Source organism: Elgaria multicarinata, chromosome 4 (assembly GCF_023053635.1).
Source record: "Elgaria multicarinata webbii isolate HBS135686 ecotype San Diego chromosome 4, rElgMul1.1.pri, whole genome shotgun sequence".
Taxonomy (NCBI): Eukaryota; Metazoa; Chordata; class Lepidosauria; order Squamata; family Anguidae; genus Elgaria; species Elgaria multicarinata.
Window position 1 is genome coordinate 103,231,059 of NC_086174.1, and position 24,430 is coordinate 103,255,488.

The 24,430-nt window shown below is 38.5% G+C and overlaps 1 protein-coding gene across 2 annotated transcripts; it reads right to left on the minus strand.

Moving 5' to 3' along the window:
- Positions 1-1,536: 1,536 nt before the first annotated feature.
- Positions 1,537-24,430, minus strand: CASP8AP2 (caspase 8 associated protein 2). Of its 2 annotated transcripts, none has more exons than XM_063124875.1 (10): positions 24,346-24,430; positions 22,566-22,641; positions 21,458-21,535; positions 19,652-19,752; positions 18,238-18,312; positions 16,643-16,758; positions 13,159-15,341; positions 7,554-10,788; positions 4,522-4,621; positions 1,537-3,061 (listed from the first exon to the last, which is right to left on the minus strand). In XM_063124875.1, exons 2-10 carry the CDS (start codon positions 22,612-22,614, stop codon positions 3,005-3,007), a joined length of 5,994 nt encoding a protein of 1,997 aa, XP_062980945.1. In that variant the 5' UTR covers positions 22,615-22,641; positions 24,346-24,430; the 3' UTR covers positions 1,537-3,004. The 2 variants fall into 2 exon arrangements, with proteins under 2 accessions (XP_062980945.1, XP_062980944.1); XM_063124874.1 differs by having other exon boundaries at positions 22,566-22,677; positions 24,346-24,408.

Below are 24,430 nucleotides of genomic sequence, written 5' to 3' on the forward strand. Positions count from 1 at the left end.
CCCTTCCTAGCCTTGCTCTGTCTCTTTCCCTCACGTTATCTTCATGTTTCACTCCACTCTGAGGATCGTCTTGCTATTTCTCTCCCCCACCTCTTTACCTCTATTTCTTCTCCACCTAGCTCTAGCCCTGCTTTCTCTACCTCTTTGCCTTGCTATTTCCCCCTAGCCTTGCTTTTTCTCTCCCATATACCCCTTTGCCTTGCTATTTCTCGCACCTCTTCTTCTGACGAGCCAGTCTCCTGTGGCAGTCATTACGTGACAAGCCATTTTCTGGTGGTGCCTACACCAGTTTGACAAATCCCCAAATATGTCCACAGATCAAAAAAGGTTGGGGACCCCTAATCTACACACTTGCAAAAATCAGGTTTATTTTACACATTCCAAAAATTAAAGCATAATAAACTATACCAGAGAAAATGCTTGAAATCTAATGTTTTGAGACGATAGCTTTGCTTTCAGGTGTTCTTCCATAAACCGAACCCCATGTGAAAATAGGCGGCAAACAGGTGAAATCAGCCAACTCACATATGATTGATCTTTCCCATCAGCACAATTCTAAAATCATATGGATTGGATGGACTTCATTAGAGAGAACTCCAGTAGTAATTCTAGTATAAACCTTTTCGGTTTCTTCATAGGGCAAGCGGGAATTTTACCTTCAGGGGGAATAGAAGCAATTGGCATTCTGCTGGCATTGATACTGAAAAATGCATTTGGTTTAGTGGGATTACAACTCTAGCAACAGCTCAAATGGATGTTTCAGTATACTTGGGTCCTCACATAGCGACAACTTCAGGCATTTTACGGACACTTCACCAAAGATCTGAACAGGAGGTGGAAGGGGTTAGTGAGCTTCTGGCCATCACTACTCAATACTTCCTATCCTGTATCTGAGGCAAGCATCAAATGCAACCAAGTTATCTCCAGGAAACTGTCCCCTGCCCCTGCTAGAACACGTCCCTCACTGTCTTGGTACCACAGTTCTAACTTGGACTTCCTGCCCACTGGAACGAACAATAGTAAGACAGGCTAAGATAAAACTGCACTTTTAGCATGGAAAACCAGTGATGAGAGGCCTGCTTCTCCCCTTCAGTGTTTCCCTAATTCTGGAGAAAGCAATAGGAGGGTAAGTTTGCAGTGGAAAGGAAGGTGGTGATGAAATGGGGGAGCACATCTAAGAGCCCTACTTACCCAGCCATCAATATTGTATGGACTAAAAGCACCGACTCATAAGTGTACATACAGCCCTTCTTAGAAAAGGGCATTACAGGCAGGCTTAACTGCTGTGTGTGGGTTCTCTGTGATCTCTTATAAAGCTCCTTTTGTACACATGAGGACCAACTGAGAAAGGAATCTTGATGCAGATCCCTCTTGCTTACTTGAAGCAAACCTGCATGATTCCAAAGTCAGTGGAACATACTTCAGGCGCTAGGTTTAGCATTGGAGTATTAAGACTACAGAGGGAGTATGAAGTCTACAGATGGGTATACTATCTATAGTTATAAAGTACTATATGAAAAAAGTTACAAAGTATGGTATAAAAACACTCCAAGTCAACTTTTAATGAACATTAAGTGCGTTCATTTTACAAGGTTTGGGATTGGTACTACAGTATGCAGTATTTAATTTATACAAAATAAAACTTGATTTATATAATCAAAAAATTGCAAGTAAAGAAATTGTATTTAAACACAGTATTTTACACGATATAGAATCCTGTACATTATTTACAGAACAGTTAACATTTAAAACTTTACAATTTACACACACACTCACACACTCACAAATACATCCAGGTCAGAATGGCAGTTAAGTAACTTTTAAGAAATCTGATGAGTTTTCAAATTGACAAAGGATTTCCCCCCTTTTTTAAAATAAGTGGCTGGGTGGAGTCATTGCCTTCTTAAGGCTTTGGCTGCTGTGCACTCAATGTTTTATGTAAACAGTTACCCAAAAAAATCCTCACCCCCTAAAATATTGAGATTTATTAGGACAGGGGCATAGATCAGTTTATCTGGATTACTCATAAGTAAAATCTAGAAGTTCCTAATTATGGCACCTTTGGGATCACATATTCAGAATGCGTACTTACTTGTATAAATAATTAGTAAGATTTAAATGGGAAATGATATTTTAAGTGAGCATGGAATGGCAAATGTGGTTAAATAGCAGAAGTCAGCTTTTGTAAAGCAATTCTACATAGATTTTAAACAATTTGCTGTCTTAAGCAGAGGAAACAATTTACAAATTCTGATATATTACTTGTAAAATAAACTCTATAAATACATTAATTCTGCATGATCTCTAATGCATGTATTGTACATCTTTGAACATTGGGGTTTGGATAATATACTGCAAAACTTCTATTTGTGTTCATGCTTTCTGAAGGTGAGAGAAAAGGTAAGTCTGCCACTGAACTGTGCTTCTATGATTTCTTATGGCTACTGGTGGAGGCACGCTATGTGTTACTAGTTTTCTTCAATATTTCATATCAACAAACAGTGATCAGGTGTTTCTTTCAATTTGAAGAATCATACTCCCCATATGCTAGGAATTGGTCTTCTGTTATCTAAACATAGAGTGTGGTTTCAGCCACTGTGGAATGTAGAAGAACAGGAAACACAAATGTTTTCCTTCAACCTTTATTTATCATCTGAAATAGAATTATTAAGGTGAGATATATGAATATTTTAGTGGAAGCTCAGGAAACAGGAAACTTAGGGCATATGTTTCTCTGTTCCATATTTCTTTAAAGCTGTTCAAAGTCACCAATGAGTTCTATAACTCTTTGTGACATTTTCAGCAAGAACCAGTTACTAATTCATAAAGTAGGGTTGTCTTACGAGACATATGGGTATAAATTGAGCATTTCAATCACAGGTAAATGAATAAGCAACAGACAGCTATTCTGACTTGGATTGCATGTGCTCTGTCTCTTTCTCACACATACATACAGTGCATCTATGTTCATAGCAGTTCATCATTTGTAGCAGCAGTGCAGCTGCTAACTACAATTTGACATCTTGAATAGCTTCACTAACTGCTTGAATCGTTCTTCAATCTGTGGAGGGAAAGCAAACGTTTGAACACTTGGAATTCAAAGCAGTCTATAGTTGTCTTATTCCTGAGAATTAGTTTGCATGTCACAACAAGTCACTGTGACTTAAATAACACTCAGGGTGCTGTGGTTCGTGCCAGCTGCCAATTTGAATACACAAGCCCTGGCTAGCAGTTGCTGTGGCTTATTGTGTCAAATTTTACAACTCTCCAATAACTCATGGCTTGTTTTAGGATTATTTGAAGGTTGCCTAACTGTCAAACAATCCCTGCTGCCTAGGGTCAAATGACAAGACAAACCAAGGCAAGATGGGCAAATGTGGGAACAATATAAAAATTGTGCCCATGGGCAGCCAGCACATGTAGGTAAATGGTGGGCTGCCATGTCATGCAAACCAGGTCATTGTTTCTTTCTCACACACATGTGAACAACTAACCATGTGAACAAAACAATCACACCAATTCTGATTACTGAAGCAGCTGAAAAACTATCCACCATCATGGGAATGCTACTGTCCGTTATCTGTGGTTGTTCAGTTCACATATTGTGTTTGTCTACACAGCTGAGTCCTTGAGGAAGGACAGTTCTGCTGATATAGAGAAACAACTTTCTGTATGACCTGGCTCTAATATATCTACATGTAAATATTTCCCCATGTTGATCTGACTAATCTGGGCACTGTAATTGGGCCTACTTAAAAACAAAACACTTGCAAAGAGTTTAGAGGAATCAGAAGCAAATAAGAACAGAGAAAGGATCTATCTATATTTATGACAGGTACTAAATGCATACCTGTAACCTTGTAAAATTTAGGACATATCTATTGCATTAAAGGGAACTGAGGCTGATAAATATTGATGGCAAAACCTAACCAGTGAATACGGCTGGAGATGGATTTGAAACCATGCTCTCTCCTTGCTATCCTTTCCTCCTACCACAATCTTTGGAACATACTGGCTATCATGGATATTCTGCCAGGATTTCCAAAATGTTCACAAAAGTAAAATATAAAGCCTTTGTTTGAGTCCTGGCTTTTTGATCCCCTTGACTAAATAGTATTTAGTGTCAGTAGATCCCACAGTTCCAGCTGCCATTAGTTCCTGAGTATCTAACTAATTATTGGCACATGCCTTAAGGCCAGAACAACTTACATATAAAGTTTGTTATGAAGCATTATTTGCCAGGCTGTCTCCTCAGAATGAGGTGGGGGTTTTTTATATAGAGAATGTATTACTTTAATATAAATGAAAATGTTCAGCTTGCTTCTAGAGACCATTTGGCTTAGAGACCATTTTGTAGTTTGATACACTTTTTTTCTTATACATCTTTTCTCTTAAGGACCTTTAGTCAATACAGCATACTAGTGTGGGATTATGTTACTGTGGATACATAATTCTCAATAAGACAGTCGCATAAATGTGTATGAAACAGATTAAAAAATACCTGTATATCCAAATACATACCTGAGTTGGATTTTTATTTAATCTGGAAGCAACAGAAGCAAATGTTTTTCCTGAAGGTCCTTTTTTCTGACATTCCAATAAAATCTCTCTGTCATCATTTCTATAACAAACATAAAAGGATAATTTCAAACTTGGAACACTGCTTTGACATTTGATGGGAAACCAATTACTATCGGATTACCCAGGCTAACACTTCAAAACAGTATTACTATAATTGGAGGTGGCTTTTTAAACCCAGGGATAAAAGAAGCCTGATAATAAAGTCTAACTGGATCCTGAAGGCTACTAGTAATCCCTCCACTTCATAAACTAGATAACAGCAGCACTTTCTCACCCATCTGAAACTTATTCAGAATGGTGTTTGCTATTCAGTGCTAAACATATTACTCATACGTTAATCAAAATCACAGAATTACCAAAACAAAAAGACTGCCTTTGGGGTCAAGTTCTTTTATTCTATAAAACAGATTTTATGGTTTTCATTCATATACCCAAAATGAACATTTGGAAAACATAGTATATTCGCATGTTTCCTAATTATATTGCACCATTGCCCACTGAAATGATGGAAATAAAGCAAGGATTCCTATTGGGGGCATACTAGGCTAATTAGAGGTCCCCAATATAATTTCTGACACCCCTATCACACTCAACACAATTATCGAATGCTCTTCAGGGCTAAGAAACCAATTCTCCATCTCAGGCAAAAGGACAAAAGCACCAATAGCCACTACCATATGTCACAGTAGCATTCATTGTTTGATCCGTGTTTCACAGTTACCTTAGTGATGTGCATGTATGCATGGCTGTTATATAAGACACATTTATGTATATGCTTATTTCTAGTGAATATCCTCATTCTATAAAAGATAATTTTCTGGAATTCCTCAGGAATTTCTAATTTTTCTAGTGTTAGTGTTTAATTGGGGTCGAACTCATGGCAGAGGTCAAATTCAGAAGGAAATATTTCTTATTGAAGAGTTGTGGGCATGGCCCCTGGACAACATTTTGATGGCAGATTTGGCCCTCCAATGCATTTGAGTTTGACATGTGTAGGGTGACCATATGGAAAGGAGGACAGGGCTCCTGTATCTTTAACAGTGGTATAGAAAAGGGAATTTCAGCAGGTGTCATTTGAATGCATGCAGCATCTGTGAAATTCCCTCTTCATCACAAAGCTTTTCACTGTCTAGCTCCTTCCTATCTCTCCTCTCACACTATTGCCCCGCTCATGCTCTTCGCTCCTCTGATGTCATGTTTCTCACCTGCCCAAGGGTCTCCACTTCCCTTGCTCGGCTTCGTCCATTTTCTTCGGCTGCCCCTTACGCCTGGAACGCTCTTCCAGAGCATTTGAGAACTACAAGTTCAATTGCAGCTTTTAAAGCTCAGCTAAAAACTTTTCTTTTTCCTAAAGCTTTTAAAACTTGATTTTGTTCTGACTTTTATACTGCCTGTTTGGTGCATTCTCTTCCCCTCCTTATTGCTTTATTATGATTTTATTAGAATGTAAGCCTATGCGGCAGGGTCTTGCTATTTATTGTTTTACTCTGTACAGCACCATGTACATTAATGGTGCTATATAAATAATAATAATAATAATAATAACAACAACAACAGTTAAAGCTGCAGTAGCCCTGCCCTCTTGACCAGATAAAAAAGAGGGCAGGGCTCCTGCAGCTTTAACTGTTGCAACGAAGAAGGAATTTCATCAGGTGCTGCATGCATACAAATGACACCTGCTGAAATCCCCTTTATCGATACAATTTTTAAAGATACTGGAGCCCTGTCCTCCTTTCCATATGGTCACCCTAGACACATGTGAAATAGAGAAACCATGGCGAATGAGGAGAGGCTCAAGAGGCTTTTTTATTCCAGCTCAGAATATTCACAGATTACCCAGCTGCAGGGTGCCAAAGTGACACACACACACACTTTTATTTCACTAATTTCCTGGTGTTCTTTTACATTCTCTTCCCTCTCTCAGCACATTATATACATGCGCACACTTACTCTCTAGCAACATGTAGGCTACAAATGTAAAATGCTTAAACGCTCTGGCTTCCTAGCCAGATGGGTACTGTAGATGGTACTGTAGTTTTTCAAGGAAGCCGAGAGCTGTTAGAGGTTTCTAGCTCCCCTTTACAGAACTATAATTCGTACAGTCTCTTAGAAGGAAGCCATAACAGATAGCCAATTTTCTAAGAAATGTCAGGGGTTATTAAAGACTGGCTATTCCCATATAAATGTACCTGAATTCTGGGATGCCCCCACCTTCTGGAGGTGAACCACCACAGAAAGGGTTTTTTCAATGGTAGTGTTCCATTTATAAAACTTTCTCCCTAGAGAAGAATGCCTGACATCAATCCTTTCTGTGTCAGGTAAAAACCTTTTCATTTACCCACTGCTGTTTTAGCGTCATGTCCTTTTTATTGTGATCTACTCTGAGAATTCTGCTTTGAACTGAAGGATGAGATATTAGATATTGCAAACAAACACCTTTGGATAATGACTTCCTTTTCTTTTTGCCTTACCGTGATCTACTATTGATATTTTCCACAGGGAGAATGGCTATTGTGAATATATACACATTACACAAATACGATATAACACCACACACACACAGAGACAACACAACACTATTACTCAGAAATAACAATTCAAATCACCATATGTTTTAGTGGTGGGTTCCATGTTCCCTTCTCTTAACTAATAGTCCTCATTTTTCAATTCAGGAAACCTATTTTCAACCACAAATATAAAATAAGACTACATATTTGTTCTACCTGATCTGGAAAATGGGTAAAGAAACTTAACCTGCAGCAGAGGTTAGCCATGATATGTAACCCTATGCAAGTTTACTTAGAACTCTGTGTTTGATGGAGCTTACTTCCTAGTAAGTTTGCTTACAATTGCAGTATTACACTGATACTGCCAGTGCTACTGTGTGCAGGAATACATAACTATCTCTACCTATTACATACTTCCAATTCTCTCCTGTATTCAAACCTTCAGTTCATTTTTGGTATTCTTACCTTGTCCAAGAAATTACAACTTCCCCTTTCTTCTTAATGATATTTTTGGCACGAAGACTTGATGGCGACATAGAGGATGTTGATGGCAAAGGATCTTTGTCCGTAATTACTGCAGCCTTTTTAATGGACGCACTTATGGATGCTGAAGTAGTCTCTTTAGACTTTTTGCCATTTTTGCAGGGTTTTTTAAAACCCAACTCATTACTTTCCTTTCTTTGCCTTTTTGCACTGGATGTTTCTTCCATCTCCTTTTTTCTTTTTCTGCTTTCTTTATTAAGGCTCATTTGGGATTTTTGATCATCAATATTTAGAACAGCTTTTGTTTGAAAGTTCTCATTTACTGCAGGCTTGTCAAGCAGATCCTCTGTCAGATTTATAACTCCTTCAACATCATGTTCCAAAGGATCACTTGCTGCATAGCGGTCTTCTGACTTATGCGTCTCTTTATTTTTATATAAGCATCCCATTCTAGTATTTAAAGCAGATTCCACTGTGAGATCCCATGAATCTATTTCGTTTTCCATGGGAGAGTCATCAGTCAAGTCTATACATATATTAAAATGGCTCTTGGAGGACAACTCTTTTACAAATGGAATTTCTGCAGAGTGAACTGGTGACTGTTCTATTTTACCACAAGATACATCACTTATTTGAAATGCTTTCACTGTGTGTGTCTGAGGTAGTTTAAAAACTTCAGGTGTGTCTTCACTCTGGGCAGTTTCATCATTTGAGGATTCTTTTGGACATGCTAATGATATCCCCACTTCTTTAGGGGGATTGTGTAAGTCACAGACTTCTTCTGGGCTAACACTACTATGTGACACCTGATCAGAGCCTTGAATCTGAGTGGTACTGCTGTATGGATCCTGTAGTTCAGTCATGTTACACTTTTGCTCTTGGCTGGCATGAGTAAACAAGCCCTCTACAGATTCAAACACATCATCAGGAGGACCAGGATGGGGTTCTTGTTGGGGTTCAGATATAGTAGGAACCTGATCTTTCTCAAGACAGACAGACGACTCCTCCACACACTCCAGTGAATTTAAAACTTGCTCATCTCTATTATGATCATGCATCTCATCCCTGAAGTAATTATTATTCATCTTTTCCTTACACATTGCTGTCTCTTCCAGTGGTACACATTTGGAATTCAAAGTATCTAATTTTTCTTCAGTCATAATTTCATTGTTTCTTCTCTCAGTAAGAGTGGTTGGATGCTCATTTCCTAGGATTGCTTGATCAAGGATTCGTGAGGTAGATGGTGCAGCACGCCTGATCTTAACAATGAAATGATCATTTGATTTCTCCATTATTACTGCCTGCATTGGCAGGCTTGGGCAATACTGAAATCCAGGAGCAGCAGGCATACTTGCCCATGATGACGAACAGGTGGAATTACTGCTTGAATTATCAGATTCCAAAGCCAAATGGATGTCCTGTTCAGAAGCATCCTCCTCTTCCAGATGGGCGTCTTCACTGAAATGTGCACTTAGAACATCCTCAGGAACAGAGCCAAGTATGTCGGGTTTCAAGAAACTAAGATGAGCATCTGATTTCAAAGGAGAGGGAATAGTCAATGAGACTGCTAGATCTTCCAGAAGAATAGAAGAGACAACCGATTTCGGTTTTTCCGAAATACATATTTCATTTTTCTTCAGAGCTGGACTATTAGGAATTTCAAACATACAACTTTCATCTAGAATATCTGGATCAATGGGCATCTGCAGTCTAGTTAAAAATGCTGAATCTCTTTCAGGTGAAACGACAGGCCATTTAATGCCATCTAGCACTCTTGACTCTACTTGGGTCTCTTTTGGAATCAGTCCTTCTGTCTCATATGCAGACTCATTCCCACAGATCTGACCATCTGGCATGTGTTTTTCCGGTGTCCTGAATTCCCACTGATTTTCATCAATGAAGTCATCATTCTTTTCTGAAAGGTCAGAGCCTTGTAACAAACTTTTGAACATTTCACCCATTTGAGCATCATTGACTAGATTGAATGTCAGGCCCGACATCTGCTGTTCTGTGAGAGGTCCACAGCTAATATCTGACTTGGGAGGGTCTCCTGCCATGTATGAGCCTTCCTTTTCATATTTTCCAACTTTCAAAGTACTATCCTTTATGGACTTTTCCTTGAAAAGTTCAGCTTTGATCTGAGAATGTTTTGAAATATTAGCATAGGAACCTTTACATTTTGAAGCAATATTTTTGTGTGTGTCCATTTTGCGTGTGTCATGGTGATCTCTCTTAGATAGTTGGTTACCTACTACAGGTTTTCGAGGGGCACATTCTTCAGGCTTTTGAGTTCTAGCATTTAAGGCTGTTTTCTTTGATTTCTGTCTTTCAGTTTTATGATTTACAAGGCATTTGGGGCTTTTTTTTGTTCTTTTATCAAGTTTACCTTCATCGTTTTCATTTCGAGAACTTATCAAATTACAGAATTTTAGAAGAATTTTTTTTATTTTATCAAAAAGGTAGTCAAGCTGCACATCTACAAGCTTCCACAACTTTTTCTTCATATCTGATTGTTGATGTTCAAACAGATGCTCTATTTCGCTATTCCTTTTGATCTGATTAAGTTTAGATTCTATAACTTCACAGAGATTCAACTTTAAGGCTTCACTTAATTTAGACATTTTAGAGAAGTCAAGATATTTTACCAGAGATGTAAAATTCAGAACTGCTGACTCTATAATTCTATGAAAGTTCTGTACTGGAAACTGTATCTTAAACTTCATGTAGTTCTTCCGTATTTGTTTTCTTATAGCTCTCAGCATCTGCATAAACTCATGTGCAGTAGAAGGTTCAGCAGTAATTTTCACTATTTTTTCTAGACAATCAATGCTCACAGCTTTATTTTTCTTCACTTCACTGGAGGATATTATGGTTCCATCTTTGGGTTTCTCTTTACTCTTTTTCCCAGAAGCTGATTTTTCAGTATCTTCACTGGAAGGTGTAGTCTTGACCTTGAGGTTGCATGTACTCTTGGACAAATTCGATCTATCAGGAGATACTTTTCGTTTTGTTTTTTTACTATTCTCAGAGTTCCTTTCTAATATAGGTTCATCATTATCACTTATGATTTCACCTTCTTCTAATTCATCTGAAGACATGTTCAGCTGAGGCTCCACTACGATTTGGTGATCTGTGCAAAGTGGCTTCTGATTTTCCTTGTTGAGCTCATTGGACTGGTTTCTTCCAGGATAGACAACTACATTATCTGGAACAAAATCTAAAAACAGGATAGTTAGTTAACACATTACCCCAAAACAGCAAGTGTCATAACGAACTCCAGTGGCAGTATGACTCAATGGCTGATTTCATTTTAGAATAGTGTACTTAACAGTTTAGAACTTTCCATTTAGAACTGCTAGCAGCTCTGTGAATTGCATTATAGTAGTGGAGAGGCAGCTTGGACAGCCAAAGTGGTATATAGTGAATACTATGTCTGGCTAGGACTAGGAAGATTCAGGTCCAAATCCCTGCTCAGCCGTAAAGCTCAGGGCTTGACTTCGGCCCAGTCACACATTCTCAGCTTAAACTACTTCACAGGTCCACGGTCAAGGTCGGAAGATAACTATGCATGTCACATTAAATTCCTTGGAAGAACTGGCTACAAATGAAATCAATCTTCAAAATGGAAACAGCTTTCACACATGGGAATTCCATAGCAATGTAACTATTTTGGAATTGCAATGTAAGCTGTAGTGACACTGTGAGGATCAATGCCTTAGAAACTACCAGATGGGAAGTCGTGCTAAGATATTCAATTGTTATAAAATGCAACTTGGATTTGGTCATCTTAATAAAAAATAACACCTGTAACACTTCAACTACAGAGTTTTTCCATATATAAAATCCCAATCCAAATAGTTTTTGTTCTAAATATTTAGTTCTAAATAGTTTGAAGAAATAGTTTGAAGGTTAAATCTTATTCCTAGTCCCACTGAATTTAAATAGGACAATTTGAGTAAAATGGCTGTGGATTGCAGCAATATAGTGTCATCTTGTTTGTTTACACAGAAGTAAGGTCCAGAGTTTGCCTTTACAATTTTGGAGTAAAATCCAATTTACTAGTTCCACTGATGAACGGACCTGAAAAGGGGGTAATTCCTCCTCTTCCCTACAGCCCAAAAAAATCTGCTCTGGAGGATTGGGGGACTTTCTGGAACAAATTTTTGAGAGGATGGGACAGAAAGAGGAACTCCACATGGACAATGTGGGATTCCATCCTAGGAGCCTAAGGGTGTGATTCTATACACACTTACCTGTGAATAAGTCTTATTTGACTCAATGGAATACACTTCTGAGTAGACATGAACAGGATTGTACTGCAGAGTTGCAATCCACCTTATATACATGTTCTAATAATATTATGTGGAAGTTCTACTGAAAATCAATTATACTTAGTTCCAACTAAACTGGTTTAGAATCAATAAGTTAATGCTCAATGTGGTGCAGTGAATAGTGCGGGGGCTTGGAATAGAAAACCCTGATTCAAATTTCTGCTTAAACAAGCTCATTGGGTTGCCTTAAGCAAATCACCATCTCTTAGACTAAGTGCTTCATGGACTCGTATGACTATTCTGAAATTTCAATGTTTTCATTAGAATTATATCCCAGGTTTGGAAGGAAGCTGAGTTAATCATGAGTTATTTTTTCTAGCCTCCAGTACTTTTGCTTGCAACCAAAGGAGCATTGTAGTGACCCCAGCTGGCTCTCCACCTTTCAAATACCAACAGAAGGGCTACTTTCAGACAGTATTCTGAATTAAGAACTTGAAATGAGTCACAGTGCAATTCTTCTTTGTTAAATCAAACAATAGTTTCATGTTACGTCTGGACCAGCAACTATGGTTTGAGTAAATCCTACAATCCTAATTTGCAGGTTTGCCAGTTTAGATTAAAAGGAAAAATGTGGAATGACTAGACCAGTAAGTAATGCATTAAGCTATGGTCTTATTTCTCTAATACTCAGTGCGTTATTATTCTCATCTGCAAAAAGTGTACACAGAGATGGAGGGAACTACACAGAGGGAAAGGGAAGAGACAGATACTGACTGGGTTTGCACAACATGCTAACAAAGACTCAGTAGTTGAGTGTGGGTTATTGTTGAACAGTGGTTTACATTGGCTGAGTTCAGACGACACATTAATCAACAGTTGTTTCCCATTCTGTTCCTATTAACCCCCCAGTTGATTAGTGTGTCGTCTGAACTCAGCCATTCTGTCTGAACCAGGATACTTTTCACAGGTTGACATTAACCATGCAGTATGATTTATTTTTCTTGAATGAGCCACCTTAAGAACTCATGGTTTGTTGTTGAACAAGCCACCCTGTGGAAAATGACCTGGGTTCAAACAACACTCTAACCTACAGTTCAACAAACAACCCATACTCAACCACTGAGTCTGGGTTAGTGTGTTGCGTAAACAGCCCCACAATTTAGGGAGAGCAGTGGAACAAGAATGCCAATGTTGAGTATGACAGGCTTTTATCATGCCTAAACGGCATCTACTTCTTGAAATTAGATTCAGTTTTCAGTGTTTTTGTTCCCATTTAAATAAATATATTTTCACAAGAAGAAATAACGTAAATATACCTGTAATATAACTTTTCACAGATCCTTTGAAAGGGCTTTCCATTCTGAGCACTTTAGCCAAGGGACGGATTGGACTATTAATTGGGCTGATTGCTTTTGGTATGTGCCTCATGTGATTTAGATCAATACTCAGTATAGAGTTATCATCATCAACTGAAATTGGGTTTGTATCTCCTGCTAGAAATGTAGGGTTTGACTCTTTACTACACAATGTTTCTAAATGGTTTCTAGTGTCAGGAAAACTTGGCTTCAAGTTATGAGCCTTCTGGTCATTTGTTGTCACATCCCCACTCAGTATTTTGCTTTTTTCCACAATAGTCTTGTGAGGCACAGGTTTGTTTTCTTTTTCAGGATACTCCAACACTTTTTCTTCTGCACATTTACTGGACTCTTCCTCATCCACCAAAGAATCTGAATCTGTCCCATTGATCTCATCTATTACACTAAAAGAATCAAAATCCACAGAACATATAGTCTCACTGAAAGAATTATCTGGAAGTGTATCTTGATTTATGGGGCTTCCTAGGCCAGGAGCTATATATATTCCATCCACTTCCTCCATTTCAGTTTCAGCCTCAGACAGGAGTTTCACATTATCAGCCAATTCATGTTTCTCTTTGGTTCGTGGGAATGATGTTGTCTTAGATGGATCTATATTCATGGTTTCTGCTAAACCTTCATTTACCACCTTCACTTTGATCTCAGATACAGCTGTTATTTTTTTCAGATTGGTCTGAATAGGATTGCCATGGATATGTAATAGCGGTGTTTCTGTTTGCTTAATTGGATTATTATTACTAGGCTCATCTGGTACTAACGTTACTTCTTGACTTGGAATCTCTGTGTTGCAGTCATTGGCAGACTTTGCTACTGATTTGAGTCTGTCTGTTTGCTTTTTAGCAGGAGAAAGCGTTAAATTTAGCTTCTGCATAAAGCTCAGTTTCAAGTCTTTGCTTTTTGACTGCTCCTCATCCCTTCCAGCTTTTGTAGGCATCTGCTCCTCCACACCATCAACTATCTTGGCAATTTCTTCTGGTCGAAAGGATTTCTTTTCCTCCCTTTTTGTACCTCCTTTAATTTTAATGGTTCCTTTTGTTGTCTTTTCCTTTGAGTCTCTTCTTTCATTTTGAGAATTCCTATTTTCTCTAGGATTGTGTCTCTCATTTTTCCTTTTTTCTTCAGTTCGATGCCTGTCTGATTTTGAATGCTTTTGTTCACATTTGCTGTTATCTTCCTTTGAGTAGCTATGTTTTTGCTCCTTATTAGAAATAGGAGGTAGTGGTGGTGATAATCTCCCTCCTTGGAGGCCATGATAATCTGCCCCTTTGTTTCTTCTACAATCACTGTCTTTTACCTTCCGGACTTCCACATAGCTTTTATTTAATTTCTGAAAACTTCTGGAAATTGTATTCCTTTCAGTAGGACTAGAAAGCTTACCAGTTCTTTGTTGTTCTAGACACCTGTCAGGTTGTCTAGCTTTTTGTCCACTATTGCTTTCATCTTTGTTTTGTATTTTCAGGTCCTTCCGATTTATATTTTGTGACTTTTCACTCCTATCATCGCTGGAGTGTCCTGTTTTGGACAGTAATATATCTTTAGGACTTGGTTGTTTCTCCTTAGCAGCAGGGACCTTACTGGTTCTTTTTTCTGCACATGAGCTGCTCTTGAGCTTTAAGTCCTTACTATCTTTCCAATGTCCATTTTTGACTGTTTTTTCTGGGTAAGATTTTAATTTTCCATGAGAATCCAATATTCTATCTGCAGTGCTGTCCAAATTTTGTTGTACTTTTGTTTTGTATTTGCAGTCATTCTCCCTACTATGATACTCATTATGTTTAATTTCATTTTTCCCCTTTTCTTTGTCACAAGAACTGTCTACATTTGTCAGCCTTGAATGAGCACCATCATTGTTAAGCTGTTCAGGATGAGATCGAGGTATGTATGGAATGTCTCTTTTTCCTGAATGAAATTTCTTATTTTCTAGATCCTGACTTGGATAATTGGGTGGTATGTCTTTAGAGAGAGTGTTTTTAGTTTGAGGATCCATTTTTGGATTGTTCTCTGAAAGTAAATCTCTGCATTTATTTTTTGCTTTTGATCCTTCAAAGTTTCTTGTCTTATTAGTTGATGCTGAGAAGTACGTTCTACTGTAGGTATTTTGATGAACTGGACCGTCCGATAGCCTGTTTATAAAGAGATTGTTTTAATAAGTTACTTTTTTTAAAGGATAATCAAGATTTAAACAAACTTTAAATTCTGCCAAAATCTTATTTGCGTCTGTGTTCACTGTAACGTGGGAAAGGCCAAAATAAACCCTTACAGGTGTTAAAATAAATGCGCATAATGTTCCTTTCAGATTTTCATGCCAAAGGAAGCAAAGGCCTAGTTTATCAAGCCAATTGGTTTCTACAAATCACAGTTAAAACTAATCACAGTTTGCCCAGTTTCAGATGTGACAAGCTGTGCTTAATTTAAAACGGAAGCTTCTGATTTCGTCTTTGTGGTTACACTGGATATGTATAAGCTGGAGCAAGCATGAGTCTGTAAATACCATCAGTTATTTGATGGAAGTAATCTTTTTCAAGGGACTCTCCAAATTTTAGAAAAGATCATTTTTCAGAAGATAAATATCTGATATTTGGGCTAAAAAGCAACTTAAGATTATTATTATTATTTATTTATATAGCACCATCAATGTACATGGTGCTGTACAGATTACACAGTAAATAGCAAGACCCTGCCGCATAGGCTTGCAATCTAATAGCGCAATCCTATGGGCTAGAAACCCAAAGGATGGAGGCCACCAAGATCAGAGACCTTCGACCATCCTATGGACTCTTGCTGGCAGGGCACGAGGAGCGATGGAGGCTATTTTTTGCCTTTCCATCCTTCATAGAATCATGGAAGAGTTGAGCTGGAAGGAGCCTGTAAGGCCATCAAATCCAACCCAATGCAGGAATCCACCTTAAAGCCTACCTGACAGATGGCCGTCCAGCTGCCTCTTGAATGCCTCTAGTGTGGGAGAGCCCACAACCTCCCTAAGTAATTGGTTCCATTGTCTCTCTGCTCTAAGTACAACAATGGAATACACAATTAAGTGTGACGAGCCTCTGAGCCAGTCTAACATGCTCTCTTTGCCTGGGGAGGGAATGGAAGCTGAGAGGCTGTAGGATTCAGTGGATTCACAACCTCTCATCTCCTTGCCCACACCACACAGATTTCCTCCCTTCCCAAGGGCAAGGCCATGGAGCTTTCCGAGGCAGCTTGGAGGGGAGAACGACAGTCAAATGTCTTGGAGGTGGAGATCCACTGCATTGCTTTCTTAATGTTTATGAATTTATATCAAAATGTAAGTAAATTTATGCTTAGAAAACACCCTTCCCTTTCTAGGTACAATGCTTGCTTTTATCTTTGCTTTTTTAACAGTTGGACAACAGATTTCCCCACAAAAAGCAATGAGTAAGTTAGCATTAAAAATTGGTACCTTCTCTGGAGATTACTAATTTCTTCATCTTTGCGATTTATTTCTACTCTAGCTGTTTTGATAAGAGCTGAAATGTTCTTCTTAAGGCACTGGTTTTCTTTTTGTAGAGTGGAATTCTAATTTAAAAAGAACACAAACACACACACATATTATAAACATGGATCTGCATACGTAAATAAAAACAAGACAGAGAAACCATTAATAGATTGGTTTTGTTTTTTAAAAAATCTAATTTAAATCAGTTACTTATTGCTGGCTTGATATCAAGTGGAAGATGTATAGCTAATTCTAAAGATACAGCAAATTCAATAAGACTAACTTCCTAGTAAGCACACATAGGATTGTGGCATTGAGCTGTGATTCTATTGATATAGTCCAAAGAATAAGCCCCACTGAACACAGTAAGACACACTTCTGAGTAAGTATGCACAGGATTACATTCCTTGGAATATACCCAGTACACTCTTAAATGATCACCTGCACTTTCAAAATGTAGTAACCCTCATTCAATAGCCCCTTCCCAGTTTCACATTGTTTGCTACAATATACATAGGCTTAGATGTTTAGTTCCTGTGAGCAAACTCTGCTAATGGGATGTTTCTACTGGTAGAAGAGGGGAGGAGAGGCGGGTTTGCTTTTTTTATTGCCCCTCTGCCCTGCAGCAGCTTGTGTCCTCTGAGAATCTGCTCTGGAAAAATGAGGACCCTTCAGAACAGCGTGAGAGGTGGTGCTGGAGGAATGTGTGAAAATTATCTCCTCACCACTTTTATAGGGAGCCGCCACTGGATTGTCATTCTTCCCAATAGCAGAAAGAGCCCTTCTGTCCATAGAAGGAAAACCCAAGATCCAAGCCAGTGACATGACGAGTTGCTTAGTAGGATAAGTGTACTATTGCCCTGCTAACCCTTTTATTGGGTTTACTGTTTCTGCATTATTTATTAAAATGTAAGCAGGCTTTTGAACCCCATGAGGATTGTCTTCAGTCATAGATGTTTAGAACAGAATATAATGGGGAATTCTGACAAGATTGCTTGTCAATTGGTACCCTGGATTAAGTGTAATAGTCTGCATTACATGAAGAGAAAACAATTGCTTGGATCCAAAGAACCCTGTGCATGAATAAAATACTTTTTCATGCATGCACACGGTGGTGGTGTCACCAATTTTCATCACATTTCTCCAGCTGGCAACCCCTTCCCACACCACACATTCTCTGGAAGAGCCCCTGAGCCTCTGGAGTGCATAGAGATGCCCGGATTCAACTGCTAGTACTGTTAGTAATTAGCCAAAAGGAACTCCTCAGAAAGCACCACTGATCATACTATTATGTGCTGTAATCTGATACCGAAAACACTGAGAAGCTATTCACAGTACTTTCCAAGTGTACTTCTCATTTTTGTGAACTGAAATTGCTCATAAATGAAATTCTGATTTTAAAATTATGATTAGAAGGCCTTATTGACACTGAGTGTCCCTGGTGAGCACTTGTTGAAAATAGTCAAGTGATGCAGATGGAGAGATGTATATGAAGAGTTCAGGCAGACTTTCAATTTCAGGATGCAATATAGATAAAATTTTACTTAATGCTATAGCACCTGTTCCTCTATTTCCTGAAGCTTTTTCATCAACTCTTGAAGTTGTTGCTGACTTTTCTTGTGTTCAGACTGCAACTGTTGAGACAAGAATATTCACATTTGTAAAGACAATACTGTTAGAAGAACTGTACTTTGGGTAAAACATTCTAAGTTGTTAGAACACACAAAATATTTTTTTCATTTTAAAAATATGATCATCCCTCCAAAACAGCGGAAATAACCAACTAAACATGCATATACAAAAGGTGTATGCTATAAATGATCAGACTTTCAAAGGAAGATATGGCAGAAAAACAAAGGAAGCCAAACCATAGGGTGGTTAAGATTTGCGATCCAAACAGGAGGTTGACTGCACTCTAGTTTTGACTAAGTTAAATATATTGGGCAGTATGCAACGTTGTCATTCCAAAAATTCAAATAGTGTTAGGGAAGCTTCAACAAATTTTTCCACAGCACAAAGGATTGTGTATTACACCTGCACAACTGCACTTGCACAAACAATTTTATTTGTCTTCTCCTCTAGTACATAGTTTGGAACCTAGTTTCTGCTAAAGGAACATTATTTGTACTAGCGGAATGACACAACTGGATCCTGCCCTCTGTATAAAGCCATTCTACCTTGCAATATTGTGAGTGGAAGCTACAACTTTTATGCAAAAATGACACTATTTATTTCTGTAAAATATGGTTCTAAATCTTGGACTTTCTTGAAATTCTACAGTGTAAAACTTCAGGTTAAAATAATTAAATGCAACTGAAATGTTACAGTAAAAAACAAAACAAAAAAATGTAAGAATTGCCATTAGCAGAAATATAATATGTCCTGTGAAAGTACAGCATGCTCCTGCAAAAGAAGACCAGAAGAGATCTACTGCCCTCATGTCCTTCTTCTGGGTTTCCACTGGTTGGCCACTGTGGAAAATAGGATGCTAGACTAAATAGGTCCTGATCCATCAGGACTCTTCTAATGCAATGACAGAACTTTCCAGTTCTGATACTGCAAACTTTTTAAAAACAACAACAACAACATAAAACTGAATTTCAGAAATCTCCAAAGGAATTTGGAATTTTCAGAATGTGTAGGTGGTGATCACCTGTTCATGACCTAACACAGGAATAAGAAGCTAATGCCATGATTAATTTACTCCAGAAAACTCAAATGATCAATATAAACACAATAATTTTGGATTGCCATCTAAAAGGCTAGAACTACCTTGATTAAAAACCAACAACACTAAATTACATATCTCACAGTGGGTGTTTGTTACTTTTAAAACTTAGTCTTGAGATAATGTAGATGGCATAAAATGTAGTTTCTAAAATGTTAAAATAAGTGCTGAACCCATGACTTACAATACACCAATAATTAATTGCAGCATATTTCACTAATACATTATCTATTTTAAATACATACATCATTGTAAGTAGCTTCCTTTGCTGTTGTTTCTTCAATCAGGATCTCATCAAATAGATTTAAACTACTTCTGGTTGGGGTTACTTTTGTAGCAGGAGTGACTGAAGTGGGCAGGGGAGGAGGAAGAAAGAGAAAGATAGTTTTACTTGGATTATTCAACCTTTCCATTAAACAAGAATCGAAAGAGCTACTTTACATGCACCCAAGAGCTCAGCAGAATGTGACAGTAAGTCCTTGTGACATATCAAACAGCTTTTGAATTTTCTTCAGTGTCAAAAGAGGGTTGCTAAGTGGAGGGGTGCTGCTGTTCAGGAAATACAAGCCCAAGCTCCCCCCTGGGCACCTGAAACTAGTTGTTTTGTTCTTTGGACCCTGGCCAAAGATCACTGCTTCCATTCTGTAGTCGAGTTCAAAAGTACATTGTCGAGACTCTTTGTTTGCTTATTAATAAGGGAAGAACATAATGCATTTTTATAAAGCCATCAAAGAAAGACATCAAAACCTGTGTATTAATATAGATATTTCATAGAATATTAATATAATCTTTGGAATGTAGGCTATCAGGAACATGTCAATATGAAAGAGCCCCCCAAAAGGCAAGTTTTCTTAATAAACCAGTTTCTGTTGGTAGGACGTAAGTTAAATTCTGAATCCAAAAGATTTGAAAACTAATTAGATGTGATACAAAAAGCAAACCTATGAATTTTAAGCTAATATAAATATTTCTAGAGATCCTTACACTTTTCTTTCAAATGGCATGAAGAATGGGGCCACCCACCAAACAATACAGGATTGTATTCAATGCTGTCTGTCTGATGGCGGAATGGATTTCCTCATCCACTGCAGACAAACACACACACACTCTCTCTCTCTCTCTCACACACACACCATGCCCTCCAAATCTGCTCTAGACAGTTGGGGAACCTTGTGGAGATTATTTGAGCGGCAAGGTAGAGGACAGCAAGCGGAAATCTGCTTACACAATATTGGATATAACCCTCAGTATTAGCCAAAATGTAGAAAGACAGGACAGCTTATCATTAATGTGCAACTAGCTAAAAAATGACAGATGCAAGGTCCAGTTCTGATATCGAAGACTATACATGCTTATTATAAGACAGAAGCTTCATCATTCATGAAAACAAAAAAAAGATTAATCTTTAAATTATGGTAAGCATTCACTTCATGACTGAACAATACTTTAAGTCTAGAACGTTACTAATTTCTCTGAAAAGATCTAAAACTATTAGAGATACCTAACAAAAGCGATGGCAGCCATCTAAAACATAGAATCACTAAGATAATTGTGATAGTTTCAGATTTTGTTTGCTAGGTTTTTAAAATAAGTTTTGTAATATTATGCTCCCAGAATACCGTGAAATACATGCCGTAATAGTATGCTCCCAGCTGTTTACTCAAATCATATATTAAAGCCAAACTTCATGTTGGGGTCAACACAAAGATTTGGTAAATCCACTACTTCTTTGACGTGCAAACAGCTTATATTGCACTGCACCAATATTAAAAGATCAGGAGTGTGCTCTGCATAAAACAATCTAGTTGCGTTATGGCTTTATCCTAAGTAGACCCAGGTTCAAATCGTCATTCGGCTGTGAGATTTGCTGGGCAACCTTGGGCAATTTCTCAGTGTTATCTTCACAACAGCCCTACTTCACACAGTTATCCTGAAGATAAAATGAGAGGGGGTAGAATCATGTACATTGCCTTGACCTTCTTGGAATGAAGGCAGGATATGATTCAAATACATACACACATGAACCCCACACCAAATGATTACGAACATACTAGAAGCAATTGGAGTGCTGTCTAAGCCATCATAAATATCCACCGAACTCTCATCATCTCCTCCTCGACAAGGAGAAGCTGTAAATAAAGAAAATAACAAGATGTAAGTCATTCATATGCAATAATGGGGAGATACAAGAGATGAAAAAAGTCACTACAGTCAGTCGTATGTCTCCTTGAACACACCCAAAAGCACTTTGGGTGCATCCAATCTAGGATTGAAGTAAATATTATGTGGCATTCCAAGATTATTTTTACAGCCTTGTGTGTGTGTGTTTTTAAATACATTCCACAACCTGAAAAGGGATTTGGGAGCAAGGGCAAAGAAGCTTCTTAGCCTTTCTCCTGCAGCACCAGTTTTCCTGACCAAGAGCCGCTGCTCCATTTCTATTCCATTGGGGGAAACATACATATACCAGCATATTTTCTGTTGTGGGCTCAAAGCAACTGTTGATAAATTTATTGATAAAACACCATGAAGTGAAAGTGACAACAAAAAAAGCTTTTTCCTCCCTTGCACTGGTGTCCCCCTTCAAATTGTGACTTCAGTGGCTGGATTTTATAAAACCAAACAAAAATATTCATAGATCAGCCATTTTTGTGTCAGAGTTCATGACATATAATTAAAAGCACAATATAGCATCAAACATACCAGAAAGCCTAAAGTCTGGGTTCTGATTATTTAAGTAACAGTGATGTCTATATGAAGCCAGAATGAAGCCAGAAGATCAGCTAGGACAAGGAAAGTGCCAACAGAAGCTTACACCACCACAGCTAAAAGAACATGCTATGCCTGTCAGCACAAGTCTGCTCCCAAAGATCAAAGAGATCCTTAGAATACTATATGGTGGGGCTATCAGCAAATCTTCGTCCTTCTCATCCTCAGTACTGCAGGAACCAAACTAAGGGTACCACACAGTCAGCAGAGGCAGCTCCTAATACAACATGACCCATGGAGTTGTATATGAGGAACTACCTCTATTGATCTTTCAGAAATATTATGAAGCTTTTCTCAAAGGCTTTCTAAAGAGTGTTAAATAGTATGGAAATTCTCTAAACTCGTAAAAAAAAAAAGTAAAACCAATATAATTTTAAAAATAAATCTCACCACCATACAGAAGATTAGAAAATGTCATTCCATCATCATCAGTTGCCATTGTACTCTCTTCTTAGGTATTCCCCATCTATGTTGGGCAGGGGGGGGAAATCAGGACATTAGCCTGTTATTAACACAAAAGGAAATACCTTTCAGAGAAAGCTAGATGCCCTCATTCTATTGTCGCAAACACATTTTCCTAGATACGTCTCTCCTTCTTGCACTCTGTATGTGAATGTGTGTGTATCTGTAGGATATCAAAATGGGGAAACATATTCTTGAGTAAGACTGACCAAATTTATATATTATGTAGTTACCTTTTCTGCATAAATATTTATTGACACTAAATAAACCTTTGTTATCTGGAAAGATACCCATAGAATTTAGAGATCTAGTGTTCCTTGAGATGCACTGGATAAATGGACAGGGACTGTGATGTCAAGGAATTCCAAACTAAAAGGGAGATATTAGGATTAATATGGGGAGGAGGGATAGATAAGAGGAAAACTGAAGTGAAGGTGGAGTGCTAAATAGAGGGGAGGGAAAAGACAAGTGATAGTGCAGTTCAGAAGTGTATATAATTTAAAAAGGTGGCAGGGCTCAAGCTTGTCTATTATTTGTTAATTTTATTTGTTTTATTTTTTTATTTATTATCATCAGTATTTATATGCCATACATTCACAGTGTTCTCTTGGCAGCTAACAACAAAACATTAAAACACAGTAACTATCAATCATTAGTAAAGAGTAGCATAAAATTTTCATTGAATTCAAGTATGATACATAGCATCACTAAAAATACAGAGATCTCAAATTCATTGGATAAAAAGTATGCAAACCTAAAAAGCCCACAGAAATAAAGACTTTACTTGGTGCTGAAAAGTGTATGAAGGCGGCACTGACCAAACCTCTCTGGGGAAGGCACACCAGAACCAGGGTACTAACACCAAAAAAGTCCTTTCCCCAGTAACCACCATTGAGCCTCACTTGGCAGAGGCAATAAGAGAAGGGCCTCTAAAGGTGATTATAGGGGACCTCAGATAGGTAGGGGTGCTTCCTCATAATGCAATAGCAAGGCACTCTGCACATGTTCTTTGTGAACTCAGTCCCAAACTGGGCAGAAGAAACAAATGCCACATGAAGAAAAATGAAGAGGTAGAATTACTGTGAACTGCCCAGAGAGTGTGGGACAATATAGAAAACAAATAAATATAGAATCCCGAGTGGAGATAGAATGACTATGCCCCAGACTTCAGGCAAGGGGGAGGCCATTTTTGACATAATAACTCCCTACCCCTCTTAAATAAATACGCAGACGAAAAACTAGCAATGACAGAAAAAGATTCCAACCCCGCCTGCTGCCATCCTGCAATAGATCTCTACAGGGAAGCTGTTCATGTAGAGGAGCCTTCCAGAGTGGGGTCCACCACCTGTAGTCTCTAGTGGTGGGGCCCATTCGGCCACCTCAGGACTTTCCCTCCTTCCTCCCCACAGCTGCGTGTTGACTAGGCCGTAGGGAAAGTGTGTGTGCATCTATGTGTGAGGTGGGTGACTTCTGAGGCGGGAGTGGGGCGGCGGGGGGACATGCTGGGGGTGGGCCATGAGGGCCTTGCGTGTGAGAAGGGAAAGCAGGAACGGACAGAACCCGAGTTACTGAAGAGGTTTTAGAGCCGGGGGTGAGGCGGGGAGAGAAGGCAAGGCGGGGAGGGGGGGCAGCACCTCACTTTCCCTCCCACAGAGACACCACACCCTCCCCTTTCCCTTCCTCCTCTCCCTCTCGCATTCTCACAAACCGGAGTGACGTGTCCTGCCTTCCGTCCTCCGTGTCACTTTCTCGTTCACAGCGGACGCCGTTGGGACCCTCCACAACGACACCGC